The sequence below is a fragment of the Apaloderma vittatum genome, unplaced genomic scaffold (genome assembly GCF_000703405.1).
Source record: "Apaloderma vittatum isolate BGI_N311 unplaced genomic scaffold, ASM70340v1 scaffold40529, whole genome shotgun sequence".
In the NCBI taxonomy this organism is placed as follows: Eukaryota; Metazoa; Chordata; class Aves; order Trogoniformes; family Trogonidae; genus Apaloderma; species Apaloderma vittatum.
The window spans coordinates 1,621-19,187 of NW_009734276.1; the positions used below are offsets into that span (position 1 = coordinate 1,621).

The window sequence follows — 17,567 nt, forward strand, 5'->3', positions numbered from 1 at the left end:
AAAGAGTTAACACGCCCAGGTTTTGTGTTACCAAAACGTTTAACTTCTGGCAAGGTGAAACACATTTAAGCTGGTAGCGGGTTTGTGGGAAACAGCTCTGGGTTGGTTTCTCAGAAGCAAGTGACTGAAATGAAGGAGGCGTGTGGCCGGGAGCCACAGGATGCGAGCTGTACGTGACTTGGTCGTCGTGGTGTTGTGACTGTGTTCAGTTCAAGCTGTGCTGTTAATGTAATATCCTCTTTGTGACGCGTGGAATAAAACAAAGTTTTGTTTTCATTGTCTTCAAAAATATGTTTAAATGCTTGGTGAGTTACTGTTTTGGTGCTCCCAGATGTTGATGTTCCATGAGACACTCCAGAAGACTCACGTAGCAAGAAAAGACATTTAATACAGTAGTTCTGACTGTAGCCTTGTATATTTTTAAAGAAAAAACAGTACTAAATAGTAGTAGAAAGAAAACTTTTCCTGTTCTCATTTCCCCAGGAAGATGTTCATATTCCCAGTAGGCGAGTTTTGATCACTGGCGCTACAGGACTTCTTGGCAGAGCCATGTTCAAAGAATTCAATGAAAACAATTGGAATGCAGTTGGCTGCGGGTACAGGAGAGCTCGGCCCAGATTTGAACAGGTTAATCTTCTGGACTCGGTTGCGGTTCATGACACTATCCATGATTTTCAGGTAAGTTTCTGGAGCACGAAGTAGCTGGGCAAGGCGTTTCACAGGTCTGGTCATGGGTGATAGTGCTGCTCCGATAGGGCTGCCACGGGTCTCACGCCTCGGCAGAGCTCCGAAACATTTCTGGCTGCTTCTGTGGATGCAGAGAGTTTTCACCACAGACAGACTGCAGGTAACAGGTGTGCCTGTCGACACACTTGTACTGATAGTTGAAAGAAAAAAATAAATGTGAGTTACTGACATGCTGATGTGAGGCAGTTCGTTTGACACTGAAGATACTTGAATACAGCTGCAGTAACTGCACGTGTATCGTGCAGTAAGAAGTTCACTGTTCTTCCAGTCCAACCAGAAAGGGGAGTATGTAAAACCTGAGACACATTGTGCAGAGTGCCATTCTGTAAAATGGCTTTAAATATCTTGTTAATAGTCTGCGTTTGTCAAATAAGCCGTGTGCAAAGGGCTTATCTAAGAATTTTAAGGTGCATTGTGTGTGTGATACTTTATTATGGTTTATATTATCATACAGAGTTAAAAAGAAGAAAAATCAGCTTGCTGTAAAATTGAAGCTACTGAAGATCATAATTGGAAAAGTAATGGTAATTTTTTCTGGTATCTTGAAGCGTCATTGTTCTATTATACTACCTAAGGAAAACATGTTCCTCTCGATGATAACTACTGCTACTTTTATTGCTTCTCACAGCCTAGTGAAGTGCATTTTTGCTGTGCGAGTTCACCGCTGGAGTTGGGCTGCAGCTGCAGTCTTATCCGTGCTGCTTGTTTCAAATCAGTCAGGAAAACACGTTCCTCTCGATGATAAGATAACTACTGCTACTTTTATTGCTTCTCACAGCCTAGTGAAGTGCATTTTTGCTGTGCGAGTTCACCGCTGGAGTTGGGCTGCAGCTGCAGTCTTATCCGTGCTGCTTGTTTCAAATCAGTCTTTAATTTCCAGCCTCATGTTATAGTGCACTGTGCTGCTGAGAGGAGGCCAGATGTCGTAGAAAGTCAACCAGATGCTGCTTCTCAGCTCAACGTGGCTGCTTCGGGGAACTTGGCAAAGGAGGCAGGTAAGGAGACCATCGAGCAGATTTGCTTTCTTGTTAAAATACTGCGTTTATTTGTATGGGGACATAGATACGGGTGAGTTACTCGAAGTGCTGAATGTCATTTCTGCACTCAGCGTCCCCTGGGCCCGTTTTCCGTAAAGGCAGCACACGTGTCTGCCTGATGGGTCAGCAAACAGGCAGAGCAGCAGGAGTGAACGGGGCTGGAGGGTGAGATTCTTGGATGTTTGTTTAAAGGTTTATTGGGATTTCAAATAAGGCGTGAATTAAAATAGATTTATATGTAAAGATTTTCTTCCTAGCTGGAGTTGGAGCATTTCTGATCTACATCAGTACAGACTACGTGTTCGATGGAACAAGCCCTCCTTATAAAGAGACTGACGCGCCAAATCCCCTGAATTTATATGGTAAAACCAAACTGGAGGGCGAAAAGGCCGTTCTGGAAAACAACGAAGGTAAGTGTACGTTCAAACGTTTTTAATAGAGGCTTTCTGTTTTCACCTAGTTGTACATTAGCTTAATAGGCTCGTAAGTCAGTGGTCAAGTTGCAAAGCCAGGGAAATGAGATTTAGAAAAGAATGGGATTGGAAGTCAGTCTCCTTGCTATAAACCATTCCTATTGCCTCTAGGTTGATTAAAGCTTTTTCTTACTTGTTCCGATGCTCATTTGTGTTAGAAGCCTCTGCTGAGGGACATCTACAAGCCTTTGTCTACTCTCGGTCAAGATCAGAAAGATAAAATAGATCATCAATGCGTTGTAACGGCGCAAGCGTTACCACATTAACACAGAGCTGCTGTTCTCTAGGGGACGTGTTGTGGTTGTGTCGTTTTCAACAGGAAAAGCAAACTTGCGATTCAGTACTAGTGCAGATAAAACCAGCCCAGGCTGCTGTTGTTGCTCTTGTGGTTTTCTTGCTGATCTCCTGTTTGGCTCTCCTTACATAAGCCATCAGGCCATCGGGTTTATTTTTAATCTACCTAGCTCACTACACACATCTTTATAAAAGTTTATAGAAGTTTATAAAAGTTTAGTAACATATTTCTGATGTTAAGCAACTGGGTTTTTTAATTGTGGTTTACATCTATATGAAAATTGTCATTCAGAAACACACAAGCATAATTCTAAAAACTCTCCTGTATAAGGGAGAAAAGCTTGGGACTGAACATGTTCCCCAGCATTTAAAACCTATTTCTTGTGCACAAGAGAGGTTTGGTTGGGTTTAGTTAGTGTGCTGCCACTTTCCTTTCACAGATTTTAAGAAAGGAAGCACTTCTATTTTCTCAAAGTATCTGAAGAAAATAATCTCAGTGCACTTGCAGAAGAGGCTTCCGATACTTCACTGTGGTACTGGCACGGTGATTCTGTTCTGCCTAACCTGAGAACTGAAAGATTGATAATTAGTGTAATGGTCTTTCAGTAAGTAGCTGCTTACTGTATTCAGAAATGATAGCCCTCAGTATAGGTCTGTCCTTACTAGCAAGTAACAGACTTTCTAAAACATACTTGTGATAGAAATCTTATCTAAGTAAAAACAAAATATTAAATAAAAAGCAATTCCCTTCACCTCCTACTCCAACATCATCTCTGAATTTGACTGTGATGCTGTTTGCTCCCTCTTCTAGATGGGTAACAAAGACAGGACGGCTCCAGACCCAAGTGCGTGTGGGTGTCGGGCTGGATCCTTCCCCCAACTCAACACTCAGTTCCATCTCATGACCCGTTTGAGCGTGATCTGTCAGGCAGCCGCGGGGTGCAGCGGCGCTGTCATTGGCAGAAGGAATTTTGAGATACTGACGCTAGAAAATGTCATTTCTAGTGTTTCAGACGAATATAAATATTTCATGTGCATTAGCCTTCCAACCTCTAACTTGCTAATACTGTCTAAGTAGAAATCAGCCCATCCCGTGGCTATGTTTGCGTGAAGAGCTCCCTCTTTGTGTTGTAGAATGCAGGAATCTCCACTAATAGTTTGGAGGGTTTACATATTTCTTAAAAAAATATACTTACTTTGGTTCGGAGGGGGTACAGCTTATATTTAGGGTGAAAAGTTCCAGTACTCATTCTAAAGCTAACAAGTTCCAGCAGGCCTTCAGCACCCTGGGTGCCGCAGGTAGTGCTCTCGGTGCTCTGAGAACAGAAGGCAGGCAGTCTTTGTCCTAAACAACGCGTACCTCGAAAGTCATTTAAAAAGCAACATTTCAACCAGTATTTAAAGAGAGGTAGAGCATATTTACTGAGTGACTAAACAGCTGGTGTTAGAGTGGTGGGAAATCAATGTCATGTTGGGGTTTTTTATTGTGTTTGTTTTTCTTGTGTAAGTACTTTTGGTTTACTTTTTCTGTGAGATTACTTGGTGTCCTAGCTCGTGGGGTTTTTTTATCTAATCGCCGTAGCATTTTCCTACAGGTCTTTAAGAACTGCAGTGATTTGGTGACTTCTGCTTTTGATTTCAGGACTGAATTGGTTGGGTTTTTTGATTTAAGCAAAGCTCTCTCTATTACTTGTAATGAATTTGTCACAGCTTTCTTGGATTTCCCCTCGAAGAGGCCTTTTGAGTCTTGATGACTGAGGTGGGCAGTGGGACATTCCATCGTCACATGTCCTTCCCTTTGCGCTTGCTCACTGTTAGTTTAGTTTCTTATAGTGTCTTAATCTAATATTGTTTACTGCTGCCTTCTGTGAACCTGGTCCTTATTTCTCAAGCTCTTTATTCATTCCAAGGTTCTCGTCTTTTTTTGTTTCTGGTAAGTAGTAACCTCCTTTATGCAGGAGGCTTCTGCATGGTGGGTGAAAAACAATCTTTGTAATTGATGCCAGAATATGGTGGTTTGGGATTGGCAGGAGTCTGTGTTCATGATTTTGCCCGGGAGGATGGGAAGGGCCGAAGTAACTGCATAGTGCACTTCTTTAATTTTTTTAATTTTTGTTCTAACCCCAGCAGGCCTGTTTTTTTTCTCTTTCAGTGTTAATGAAAGCTTGTTAATTTTCTGGAAATCAGTGACATAAATAAGTTTATATAAACTTAGTGTTTATAAAGTGTTTTAATTGATATAAATTAAAATCATGTTCTGAGGGCAAACGTATTAATTACATTTTCTTTGTGCTGTGTAGATGCTTAATATCACCAACAGATCTCCTAACACTTCCGAAACTCTTTCCAGGTGACACTGCAGCGTTCACAGCTCTTCCTAACAGTGTTCTCAAATGTTCCTTCTTTGAGGTGCTGCAGTACTTAGGATTCCCGTCTTGTACGGAGAGGTGGAAAGGCTGGAGGAAAGCGCGGTGACTGTCATGTTTGACAAAGTGCAGTTCAGTAATAAATCTGCCAACATGGACCACTGGCAGCAAAGGTTTCCTACGAATGTCAAGGATGTAGCAACTGTTTGCAGACAGCTGGCAGAGAAGAGAATGCTGGTAAGGATTTACAGAAACAAACCTCTTCGGGGTAAAAGCAGCTCCAGCTCCTTGGCTTTGTTGCTGAGTGACTGAGGACTGCCCGGAAGCTACGTGCCTCTTTGCGTTGCTGGAACACGGGAGTTAGCTGTAATGCTGCACTGTCCTCACGCGACAGCGTGGGGGTATTCTCGTATTTAAAACCAAAGTGAGATAAGTGATGGGGACAGATCCTTCTAAACATTGCCATTTGCTTTCTAGGATACAGGAGAGAAATGCAAATACCTCACTTATTCTGGTTTGCCCTTCACACCTTGCCATTCTGGACAAAAAAAAAACAACAAAACAAACCATGTTTGTTGTTGAGTGAAATCCTCAAAGCTGCCCTTGTTGAGTCTGTTAAGAATAAGAAGTGGCAAAACCAAGGCACCAGACTTAAATCTGTTACTGTGTTTATTCACCGCAGCGGCTTCAGGCTACCACTTCTGCAAAGTAACAGCACCAACTAGCCACCTTTACTTTCCATACATATAAATTGGAATAAAATAGACTGTGGACATGGTGCAGTCACTTTGTTTGACAAGGCTCACACGTGGTTTGCAGTTTAACGTTCAGGATGTGTGTGGTGCCTTCTGCATTTTTTGCTTTCAAGTAAGCGCACGGTGTGGAACAGCCCAGTTCCTCCTGCCCAGCTCCGGATGCCTGGCTCGTGGGTTGGCTCACTCCTGTCCCTCCGGTTCATTCGACGGGCTGTAAGCTGCTTCGGAAAAGTCACCTCGGCTGTGTATGGCGTGACACCAGGGCTCAGTGTCCGGCCCTAGCCAGGCGTCGTCTGGAAACGTGCGAGACGTTTCTAGAACATCACTGAGGTGCTGTGACGTGCCTGTTGTGATAGGATCTTGCTGGAAGATTATTCGGGCCAGCCCTTGCACAGGAATTAGTCTGAAGGCCACATAGGTGTGCTTTTTTTTTTTTCCACATGTGTTTCCTGTTTCTTCTGTAGGACCCGTCAGTAAAAGGAACATTTCACTGGTCTGGCAATGAGCAGATGACAAAGTATGAGATGGCGTGTGCGATCGCTGATGCTTTCAACCTTCCCAGCAGCCACCTGAGACCAGTAAGTGCCGGGTTGTTTGCCCTGCAGAGGGACAGGGGCATCTTAGCGCGTCAAGCAGTAGGTCTCACGCTAGCTCTTCAGCTAAACTTCCTCTTCAGGGCGAGCTGGGTGCGTCCAGCACAGCAGGTACGTTGCTGAGGATGCAAACTTGGGAACACAGTCGCTGCCTTGATGTGCTGAATTAGGACAATCACCCGGCCAGTCAGTGACCTGTTTCGCAGTCTCTAGCGTAACGGTGTTTCTGCAAACCAGCTCCCCTTAGTCACAAGTAAATCAGTATTTTGTGTTGTGTTTCTGTCCTTAAGAAAGCTTGCAGACTGACGGGACGTTAACTTGAAGGTAGCGATGGATAAGAACTCTTCTGTGCCCAGATTCGTTTCTGGATACATGCACTTAGGAATTCAAATCATTTTTGATTTGCTTGTCCTGCGGTTCTGTTGGCACTTGAAGACCTACTGATAACGTTGCAAGAATATAGTATGTAAATAAGATTTTATTTATATCTGAAATAAATTCCAAGGATTCTGAATTGGTAAAGGCCAGAAGGTGGCTTTGAGGATGGAGAGAAGAATGGCGAACATTAAATCAGCCTGAATTTTTTCTGCCCATATTTATTTCTCTTCAAGTATATTGATCAAGATGCGGTTCCGTCAACATTTTAGGGTGTTTTTGACCTTGTGATTATAATCACAGAGTGAAAATGGGAATAAAATGTAGAAAAAACATAAATAGTGAGCAGTAATTAAGAAAAAATTAACTTAAGATACTTCACATTGCTCTGTCTGACATCTGTTATGTTGAAATGAAGTTAAAACAAGCAAATGAACAAAGAAAAATAAAATAGTCGGGATGAGAAAGGGAATGTACCTGTATAGAAAGCTTTGAAGGAAAACTTCTAAATGAGTGTAGATACGAATAAATGTTTTTCTATCGCTTCTCATTCCTTGATGTGTTAGGTTGGTTTTGTGGATTTTTTCTGTTTCTCTTTCAGATTACCGACTGTCCCGTTGTGGGTGCTCTGCGTCCGAGGAACGCTCAGCTGGACTGCTCCAGGCTGGAGATGCTGGGGATAGGTCAGAGAACACCGTTTCGAGCTGGGATCAAAGAATCACTTTGGCCTTTCCTTGTCGACAAGAGATGGCGGCAGACAGTCTTCCATTAGTTTGTAACTTTTTTAGTAAAAGTATGGTATGCGGCACTTTTTTAAAAGAAAAAAAATAGTTTTGTATGAGTGTTCTCCAATTGTGACATTTATGAGTTTTCATTTAATCAGGTAAACGTATGGTCTTGCACTAGTGAAATTGTCAGCCTGCAAAACGGTGGGTCACACAGCCTGAGCCCGTTTGGTGTCCTGGATCTTTCCTTCCGTTCAGACCAGTCTCACTTACACGGCTGTTCCCGGCGGATTGTGGTTCTTAGTCCTGGGCACCCCTGGCTGCTGGGAATGGTTCAGATCACTTGGAAACATGTTGTCGATGCTCGCGGCCTGTGCCACTGTTGTATATTCGCCATTTCTCTTCCGTAAAAGACACAGTCAGATACTTTATCTCCAAAATCTGAAGTGATTTTTTTGAAATTCTCAAAACGGTGTCCTTACCAAGTTAAACTGAAGTCGGAATCGTTTAAGTGTTGATTTTGCTTGAGCTCTCATCAAAATGTTTTTTAAAAAAAAAAAGTGAAACTTTATTTTTGCAATTAGCAAGTGTACTTTTTATGCTTGAAATATTTTCAGAACGTTCTGTAACTTGAATGCCTGCAGCTTCACATTTGTACAGTTAATTGTGTGCATTTGTTCTCATGGTGACACAAAAGGTAAAAGAGGCTTGGGAGGACGGGGAACAAAAAGTTTTGACCTGTTTTTTTTGGGGGGGTGGGAGGATTGGAGGATTTTAATTTTTTTTTTGGAGTGGGGGTGTTGTTTGTTTTTTGTACAAAAGCATGAAATAGCTTCATCTTTCTCTTTGAGGGGGCGCTGTTTGGGCCAAGTTAGTGGAAAGGTGTGTGTTGACCCGTGTGGGACAGAGAGGAAAGGTACGGCCGGGATTTTAGCACTGCAGCTTCTTTTGCACAGGCTGTCGGCTCTTGCACTGATGTCGCTTGTTCTGGGACGGCAACACCCGTGTGGGGAAGGTTTGCACCACAGTAACGTAACCACCGTGGTCTCTTACGACCAACTCTGGATTTATTTTATTGCAGTCCTCAGAGCTGGACTCGGTAGCCCGGTAAAGCGGAGGAAGAACGTGGTTCGTGAAGGTTTAGTTTCCTTCTGAAGCTGTAGAATCAGCACTATAAATGTTCTGAGATCGCCAGCAGACTACTGGGAAAAGCTGCATTTGGATGATGGTTTATTTTTTCAGAGGTTGAAGTGAAGGGCGAGGGGAAGATGTTTAGCTTTTAATTAAAAAAGAGGGGGGAGGGAAGGACAAAAACAGATTCACTGAAGTTCTTCTCAAGGCCAGCTTTACATTCACTTATTCAATTTGCAACTGGCATATGCTAAGAGTTCATAATCCTGATTGATTTTTAGTCTGAAGCCCTGATATGCACATGGTAACCTGTCCCCAAAATGACAATAAATATATGTTGCCAGCATGAGAAACAGTTGTTGATTCTTTCTTTGCCATAAATAGTTGCAGTTCTTGAAACTCGTGTGTCCCTTCAGTGATTTTTTCTTTTCCCCCTCCCTTATTCGATGAACTATTTCCAGAGTTAATTGGGTCGGATCAGTGTTTCTCTGTTAATGTGCCACTGCCTTGGGGGTGCGGTAAATGGACACATAAAAAACGGTGCAGAAGGTTTTGAAAACAGGAGCCTGAAATATTCTGGGCCTCAGTGCCTGATCGGGAAGATTCTGAGCACGTCCCATCCACTTGCAGGCAGCTACGGTTTTATTAAATTTGACACCATATCTTTTTATTTTTTTTTTTAAATCACAGTAAATTTAAAACTGACATGAAAAATTGGGATAAAAGTCACACGAAGGGAAAAAAAATTAAGGAACGTGGAGGTAGACAATAGACTTGCTATTTCATTGTGTGGTTTGTTTTTTTCTTCAGTGTACACAGTCAGAAGTGACAGTATTTTATTTCCATTTTTAAAGTACGGGAAAATTTGGAAGGTGGTATATGCCATTATGGATTTACTGCTGATTTCTGTTAAATTCTTCTCAACTGGTGGCTGTTACAATATCGAGTAGGGCAATATCCAATTCTGTATTTTATTTCTTAATGAAAGGAGTTGGGGGTTTTTGTTTGGTTTTGTTTTTTTTCCCCCAAGACAATGCAAAACCGTCTCTTCCCCCTCCAGCAAAGTGTTTTAACTGTCTGTTCCCTTCAGCTGGTCCCCGCTAAGTACACTGCTCCCGTGATCGCACCTGGAGCAGTCTGGCCAGGAAGGACAGCGTCTTTCCAAATGCCGAGCACCGAATGGGCATGAGTTGGGCACGGTACCGGGAGGAAAGAATTGCAATTGTGGATATTTCTCCCACTGAGTGAGTAAAGGAGTCCCAGTCTTGGTGTCTGAAACACCGAGCTGTGAAATCCAGGTGTGATTTTGGCCCCGCACCTGCGCTGGTTTGTTGAGCAGCTGGGGCTGGTGCTACCTGCAGCAAAATGCCCGCGGGGCTGATGGGTGCTCTTGGAACTGGAAAACAAATGGGCTACGGGAGCACAATCTTGGAACTTGTATCTTGAAGATGTATTTGTTGTGTTCCAAGAAAATTAGATGGCAGATAATCATGGCTTTTTTTAATTTGTTTTTGAGCACTGAAATACAGGAGTTAACTTTCCCAAGTTTCTAAGTGGTTTTGATTCTTAAATGTGGGCTGGTTCAGCCTTGCCCACTCATAAATTGGATTAATTTTTACATTTCATCCTAGCATACGTGGAACTTCCCAGGTTAAAAAAACAACAACAAAACCCAGAACAAGCAAACGAAGAAAACCTAAACCAAAGAACATGCATGGAGTTTGTTTTTTCTCAAGTTCTTCTACGTTTGCAGAATCATTTTTGTGCTTAGTAAAATCTACAGTTGTTCAAACAGGAATGAGTGGCTTGGGGGACTCTGCACCTTGTCGATGTTCTTACCCTCCCAGATATCTTGATTTGAAAAAGAAGCTTCTGGAGCTGGTTCCTGGAAGTGCTGTAACTCCAGAGTAAGTTTCAAAGGGTGCCTGGAAAATACAAAGATAACAAGAGATGCATCAAAAAAAGGTGATTCTTTGGATGACCAAAGACACGGAAAAATCAAACGTTAAGGCAATTGGAGTTTTCCCATCTCCTGTTGCATCCCTTCCACAAAAGCCGTTCAGATACATTCAGAGACTGTGTTCAGTGAGAACTACATCCACAGCCCGGCTGCAGTCGAGGGTCTGGTTACCGGAGTTTCTAAAGATGGGCTTGGGTGCAGTTCTGGTAATTGAACATTTATTTTGAAGTGTAAGGAAAATCAACCTAAATGGTTTTGAAGTCACACTGACTGTAGCTGGATTAAAGAGGTAGCTCCTTTCATTTGCCAGCTTTTACAGTCTGGCACAAACCAACAAGCTAGAGTGAAGCTTCACTCTGTTCATCCTTTTAACCAGGAGTTTGGGGGTAATTCTGCCTAAATTGACAAAGTGCTCATGAGCATCAAGCTGTCATAATTAAATCCATGAGAAGTCCCAAGATGAGGTGTGCAATCCTTTTGTGTAACTGATAACATCTGGATTCTGTTCAGATAAGTGTACGCTTTATTTCAGTGTGGTGATGATGAAATTTAACACTCTGTATTTCTTCAGCAATGTATTTGCTATTTTGCTATGTCTATAGTCTATAAAAAATAAATACCAAACTTCAGCCAGCCATCATTTATTTTACTATAATCTGAAGGAAGTGACAGCTTACAAGGCAAAAGGCAAGTATGTTCTTAAATGTCATGTCTGTTGGCTACATGGTCTTCCTGCCAAGAAAAATTGTTCTTAATGCTTAAAGGTGAAAATCATAGCTCTTACATGTAGGAGTTACAGAATCAGTAATAGTCTGTCGTCTTTGACAGAAATGTTTAAACGAAAATATGGAAACAACCGTTCTGTTTTCATACCAAGTCAAGAGTAAGGAATCGTTACGTCAAGGGTTCCAGCAGGAAATGGAAAACTAGTCCATTTCTGTGAAGAAAAGACTGTTGTGTCAGTCTGGTCTTCTCAGAGGGGATCTGCAAACCCCCTGTTACGAGACAGACACCTTTCCTGACGTGTCCCTTCTGGGGCTGCGCGTGTCTCACAGCACAGCAGGTGCTGCCAGCGACAGCGCCGCCAGTGCTGGCATTTCCCAGCCACGTTCACGCTACGTTGCTGTTGAAAGAACTGATCTCATTCTTCCCTCTCCTCTGGCGCTGTGTTTCTGGCTCCAGGCTCTGCAGGTATTTGGGTTGGTCAACAAAAGTCCAGGAACTGTTTGGGGTTAAAATTGCTGTGACTGCGGGAGGCACAATCTTTGTGTGCAGAGGAGAGAACACGGTGCCAGCTCGCTGCCTGTGCAAGTGTGGCACTAGAGAGTCAGTCCTGCCTGAACCCTCGTTCCAGGGTCACTTGATGTTTCTATTCATTTATTCGTTGCTCTCTCTCAGTTAAGGGGATACAGAAAGAAAAGCCACTGGTTTCAAAGTCTCTCTTTCTGTTCAGTCTGCAAAGAACGCACTTCTCTTTATCTTACAGGCCTTCTAAACCCAAAGCAGATTTTCATGAAGGTAATGAAGTTTCTTATATTATCTATCTGGTCCCTTCTGATTTCTCTCTACTTAAGGATGAGGTAAAGTCTGTACAGAGTTGTCCCAAGACAAAATGAAAGTAAAGCAAAGTTGAAGTTAGCATTTTAGAAATGTTTTACTTCTTTTCTAGGTCTCCACTATTGTTCTAAGGAAATACTGGAACTGATGCAACCTCAAGAGAAGTGGAACTTGTTGACCCCTGGCGTTGTGCCATCTCCTAAAGCTACTTTCATTAGCACGGCTTCATAGCAGTGATACCTCTTCAGAACTGCGCAGAGAGGAGTTTCACCTTCTTCAGGCGGTACCAGAAGTCTTGAAACTCGGTGCTTTCTGGTTTATCTTTGGGCTGAGGCACGGCCAAAAAGTTGTCGCTGTAAACCTGCACGAAGTTGTTTCTTTGCGCTTGACTCTGTTTTCCTGTGACAAGTTTGTTCCAAGTAACTCAAGTACGGCTCAGTTCCAAAAATGGCATTGTCTCCTCTGGTAACTGATAAACGGAAAAGCCATCAGGGAAAGGTGGAGTTCTTATGAGACCAGTGATCTTGAAGCCATGAATCGGTATCTGCTCCCAAATTCCCCCAAAGTTAGGCTCCTGTGAGTTCCATAGAAACCTGACATTTTTCAGGAGTGGGTCATCTTGAGGAAATTTCCTGGCTGTTTTGGGAAGCACTAAGGTCGAAGAAGCGTTTGTTTTCCAGCGGAAGCTCTGTAGCAGAAGTGCCAGTGATAGACTTCTCAGGGGCTTTTGTGCACAGCTGGCCTTTTTTGCCCATCAGATTTATAAAACAAGTTATTCATCCCCACCCCAAAAAAAAAGAGTTTAAACTGACTCCTTGCATTCCAAATTTCCAACTCACTGATAGACAATTTCCCAGTTTGATAAGGATTTCACACACAAATTCTCCCTCAAAAATGTAAATGTGTGAACTGAACTTGTTGGATTCTGGAGCGCTTGAATTTCTCTTAAATTCAAAAATGTAGTATCTCCTCTGTTAGATGGTGAAAGAAATATAACACTGATGTCATAGCTCTACACATCCACTCTGCTTCAGTACTCTGGGATTCCTAGTTTATGGGTTAAAAGTGAAACTGGAAAATCAGCTGATGTGTGAAATCCTTTTGGTTACTAAGAGCCACATTTTTGCAAACTTGTGTGAAAATCTGTAGGAAAACATAATTTCAGCGCAAAACAATCTTTCAGCATCTCTCTTTTCCTTCTGGATGGTGTACAGTAGATTTCAAATAAAACCAGGTTGAGAGAAGGTGGTGACATTTCTCGTCACACAAGAAGAAATGGGAAGTTCCAAGAAGGCAGAGTGGCGTTTTCCCCATCTCCTCGCTGCTGTCTGGAAGAGGATCTGGCCAAGTGATCAGTGCACCTGCCACTTCTATGTTAAATCACGGAGCTGAAGGAAGGCAGAAGGAATTTGCACCAAATGCTGCATCCCTGAGCAAAGGACAAACAACGTTCTGACATCCAGCTCCCGGCACCAGCTTCCCTTGACGCTAACGCCTGGATTTGTTGAGGTGCAGCTGACTGAGGGTGTGACCACATCAGCAGCTTTCCCCTCCGGTCGCCATCAGAGGCGTTCGACAAGATGCATTTAAAAGGCTCTTGTGAAATATCGGGACTACAAGCGAAGCAGTGGGGCTGGGGATTTTCATGTGCAGTAATCTGTAACGAGAAGGGTACCACGCAGAGCACAGCTCAAATTCTGTGAAATGCAGTGGGCAGGCTTCTTCATGAACGCCAGCCAGCTGAAGCTATCCAGGCTTCCTTTGCTCCTGTATTTCTGTGACTGGTTACTTCAGTTCTTAACACAGGTTCACAGAAACGCTTCGTTAAAAAGTAATTCCCATGAATGAAGTTCTCCTGTGTGCTCCAGCTCTTAAGGAATGCCTGAAATAATTCTCTCAGCCTTGCCTGACGCCACCCACCTGTGACAATATTGCACACACTGAACTCACTGCATTTCAGTCTTTTCTACTAGAGGTGAATATGGGTGTCTGATTCAGGACAGGTGGCTGAAACCAATTTTTCAGTGGTTAGTAAGTATGAAGGTCTGTTAGGGAGGATTTGGGGTATCTGCTTTGGAGGGACTGCACATCTCCGGAGGCTCAGCACACCCTGTGTGTGGGGAGCATGAGGGCAGCAGGCTAAGCCTTGCCCCCCCCTGCCCCGGCGTACCTCCGGGAGGGGCCCGCAGGAGCTCCCTGGGGAGCTGTGCCCGTGTGGCACCTGTCAGGGCAGCCAGAAAGGAGGCCGAGCCGTCGGTGGGGTGTGAGGGCAGGCCAGGGCGCTCCCGTGGGGGCTGCTGTGCCTGGAGCGGTGACAGGGCTGGCAGCTGAGGGCCGTCAGCATGGAGGGGTCCTCTGCTTATGCTGGGGGGTGGGGGCAGGAACTCTGTAATTAGATAAAAACTGGATGTTCTTTTTTAGGCAGCACATCTTTATACTGAACCGGTTTGGTTAATATGTTAACTTTACAAGCAGTCCCTCGCATATAGAAGTGCCTGAGCATCTAGGGATTACACTGCCACGGGAACTTGGGTGAACTGTGGAGTAAGTTACAACTGTAGAGCCTCCTGCGATAGATCCTGGGCTTGGGGAGATTTTGGAGTTCAGACTGAACGGTCAGCTCAGCGCTGTCTTGAGGGACCTCGAGTTATAGCTTGGAGCTCAGGCAACTTGCGACGTTGCAGTGTTATTTGTTTACTTTGTAACTCTTATTTGCCTGAATTTGTATTTAATTGAAACCTTGGAGAAATGAGACTTCTGCCTGAAGTGGCTTCTTTATAACCTGAGAAAGGGCTCTTGAGGAAGATTGGCTGCTTTGTGACACCGGGTACCAAAGTAATGAGTGCTGCGTAACGGTACAGGGCATTCGTCAGCATGAAAAATTGTTCTTAATAGATATGGAAGAAGAAAAAGTGTGTACACAGCAGGGGTTAGGAATTACATTACGAAAACTTATTACATTAAGGAAAGATTTCTGTCTGTGCTTAAGGCTCCACTGGTTTCAGTAGGGTTCCTTACCACACACACTTTTAAGCACAGGCATAAAACTTTGAAGCATCCGTGCTTGGGAGTACCTCGATGAGAGGTGAGTAAGGACACCGGTTGTCCCCGTACATGTATTTTTAAGTTTTCACAGTACTCTGTTGGTGTCACTGTAGTTCATATCAGTATGAAAGAGCGGAGCAGTGAAGTTCCAAATCTTTTTGTTGCAGTCTAGGAGCTGGTAGCAATGGCAGAGAGTGCAATCACAGGGGACGGACCTGATGGGATCCCCAGAGCCCCGGCGACAACTCTGTGCTAAGAAGAATGCGTGCAGACCGGGCTTGCACTGCATTTTATGTCTTGGTAAAAGGCAGAGGAGGGGCTAAACAGCTACTAGATTTTACTTCAAAGAAATCTGGGAAAGCTAATTGCTCGCACAGTTAGTAGTAGTAAAGAAACTGGTGAAACTTTTTAATGGAAAAGACCCTCTTGTGCCAATGCACACATTTCCACCATGTGAGCTACGGGAAGAGCTTCCCTGGTGAGCGCCTGGGGTGACGGGCTCTCAGTCCCTCCGGCTGGCCCACTGCCAGGAGGCAGAAAGGCCACGTCTGGCCCCCATGTCCGGGAAAAGCTTCTTTTGAACCTTCAGGGCAGTAACCCCTGCTTGTACGTAAGAATGTTTTCTGACCTCCTGCTATCCTCTTCCTCCCTCCACCAGCACTCCAGCAAGCAAATCTTTTTAGCTGTTAGTAGGAATTTTAATTGTGTGGAATTTCTGATCTTCATTTTATATATATATTTACTATATTTGCTACATTTGGTGCTCAGCCGCTTGTGCTTGTTGCCACTGCCTGTGTGGGTCATTTCCAAACCAGCCCTGTACTTTACAGTTTCAAATACCCGGTGCTGTTCTTGCCTGCTGATTCAACCAGTGTGGCTTTTTATTTTTAACTCAACAAGCAAACAGTTCAATTTTCTAAATTACCGACCATCCTCTAACACTGAGGGGCTTGCAAATTCCGAGTCATTAGAATACAGGAAAATCAGGACAGTAGTTCTGAAAGTCCTGAATGATGGATGAGCAAACAAGGTATGGGGAAAAAGGCTTAAGAGGAGTCAAGGTTAAAGAATCAATGAAAAAGCAGTGTCATTTCTACTGTGAAGAAATGACTGGGATGAACCTACACCCCAGGGGAGGTGATGGAGTGTGTGCTCAACCAGCCGCAGGCCGTACCCAGTTGTGAGGAGCAATTGGCACGCTCCAGCCGAGGACGCCATTCAGGTAGACCTTGGAGGTCTTTTCCAACCTCAGTGGTTCTAGGATTCTAGGCAGGCTGCAAGGAATGGACAACTGGGACCTTATCAAGTTCATCAAGGACAAATACCGGGTGCTGTGCTTGGGAGGGAAAAGCTCTCTGGAGTTGATGTGAGCCAAGGAGCAGCTCTGCAGGAAAGGCCCTGGAGTCCTGTCAGACAGGGAGCTGTTGAACAAGAAACAAGGGACACAAACCGAAACACGAGTGGTTCAGACTCTACACGGGGAAAGCTTTTGACACCACGAGGACAGAGGGAACAGGTTGCCCAGAGAAGCTGTGCAGTCTCTGTTCTTAGAGATTTTCAAGGTGAGCTGGAATAAAACCACCTGTTCCCACCGCAGAGCTGAGCCTGCTTAGAGCTGGAGGTCAGATTAGACACCTCCTGTGGTGCCTTCCAGCCTCGGTTATCCTACAATCCTATGACCAAAAAAGGTTAAGAGAATCAGGGAAATGTGAAAATAAGTGAAACGCTGTTTTACATTTGTAAGCAGCAAATAGTCAGGGGGAAGCTCAGTAAGAAGAGAGGAAGATGAATGACGCTGGCACTGCCAGTGGTCTAGGTGGATTTGTTTGGCCCCTTATTCATGAGAAAGGCTGAACAAGGTCAAATTCTGGAAATTGGAGTGAGATGTTAAAAGGTTTTATGATTATGCTGGAGCAGACAGGCAATTAGAAGTATCAGAAGCTGACAATGCACAAGGTCAAGATGAATGATATATTTCAGTATTCTGTGTGGGAAGAGAAATGTTTTGAGCAGCACGTGCTTGGCAACAGCGGAGCTTCAAAAGAGGGGTGTAGGGCTGAAGAACTGAAAATGAACAAACACGCCCTTGTATACAAGGGGGCTTTATATTGACCAAGTTCAGTTTCCACAGAAAGACAGCAGGAAGGGAAGAGTTTGTGAAAAGGAAAAGCACTCAGATGAAATCAAAACATGCTCCTCTGTGTGACGTTCTGCATACTTTCAAAATAGTTACTCTAAATTCCAGATCAACAGTGTTGCAATAGCTTTACTGTTTCTTGCAAGAACAGGCAATGCAAGCCCAGGGGGTCACAGCAGCAGGGATTCCTCATCCCCTCAATCACAAGCGCGTGAATATTGAAGAGGAGTTACGAAGAGCTGCAGGTGAAGCAGCAGCTTCAGATTTTTTCTCTCAGGACCTAGAGTGTCATCCTTCCTGCACTATGGGATTTTCTCTGATTAGCTATAGGAAAAATAAACAGGAACCAAGTCTGTGCATGACTGTTTCAAG

At 43.8% G+C, this 17,567-nt stretch overlaps 1 protein-coding gene across 1 annotated transcript; it reads left to right on the plus strand.

Annotated features, from left to right (window-relative positions):
* Positions 1-483: 483 nt before the first annotated feature.
* MAT2B (methionine adenosyltransferase II, beta) lies at positions 484-7,708 on the plus strand (the record flags this gene model as incomplete). Its single annotated transcript, XM_009876187.1, has 6 exons — positions 484-678; positions 1,628-1,742; positions 2,042-2,194; positions 4,961-5,154; positions 6,137-6,250; positions 7,242-7,708. Coding segments are annotated over 6 exons (942 nt in total), but the record flags the coding sequence as incomplete, so codon positions are not given.
* Positions 7,709-17,567: the final 9,859 nt, after the last annotated feature.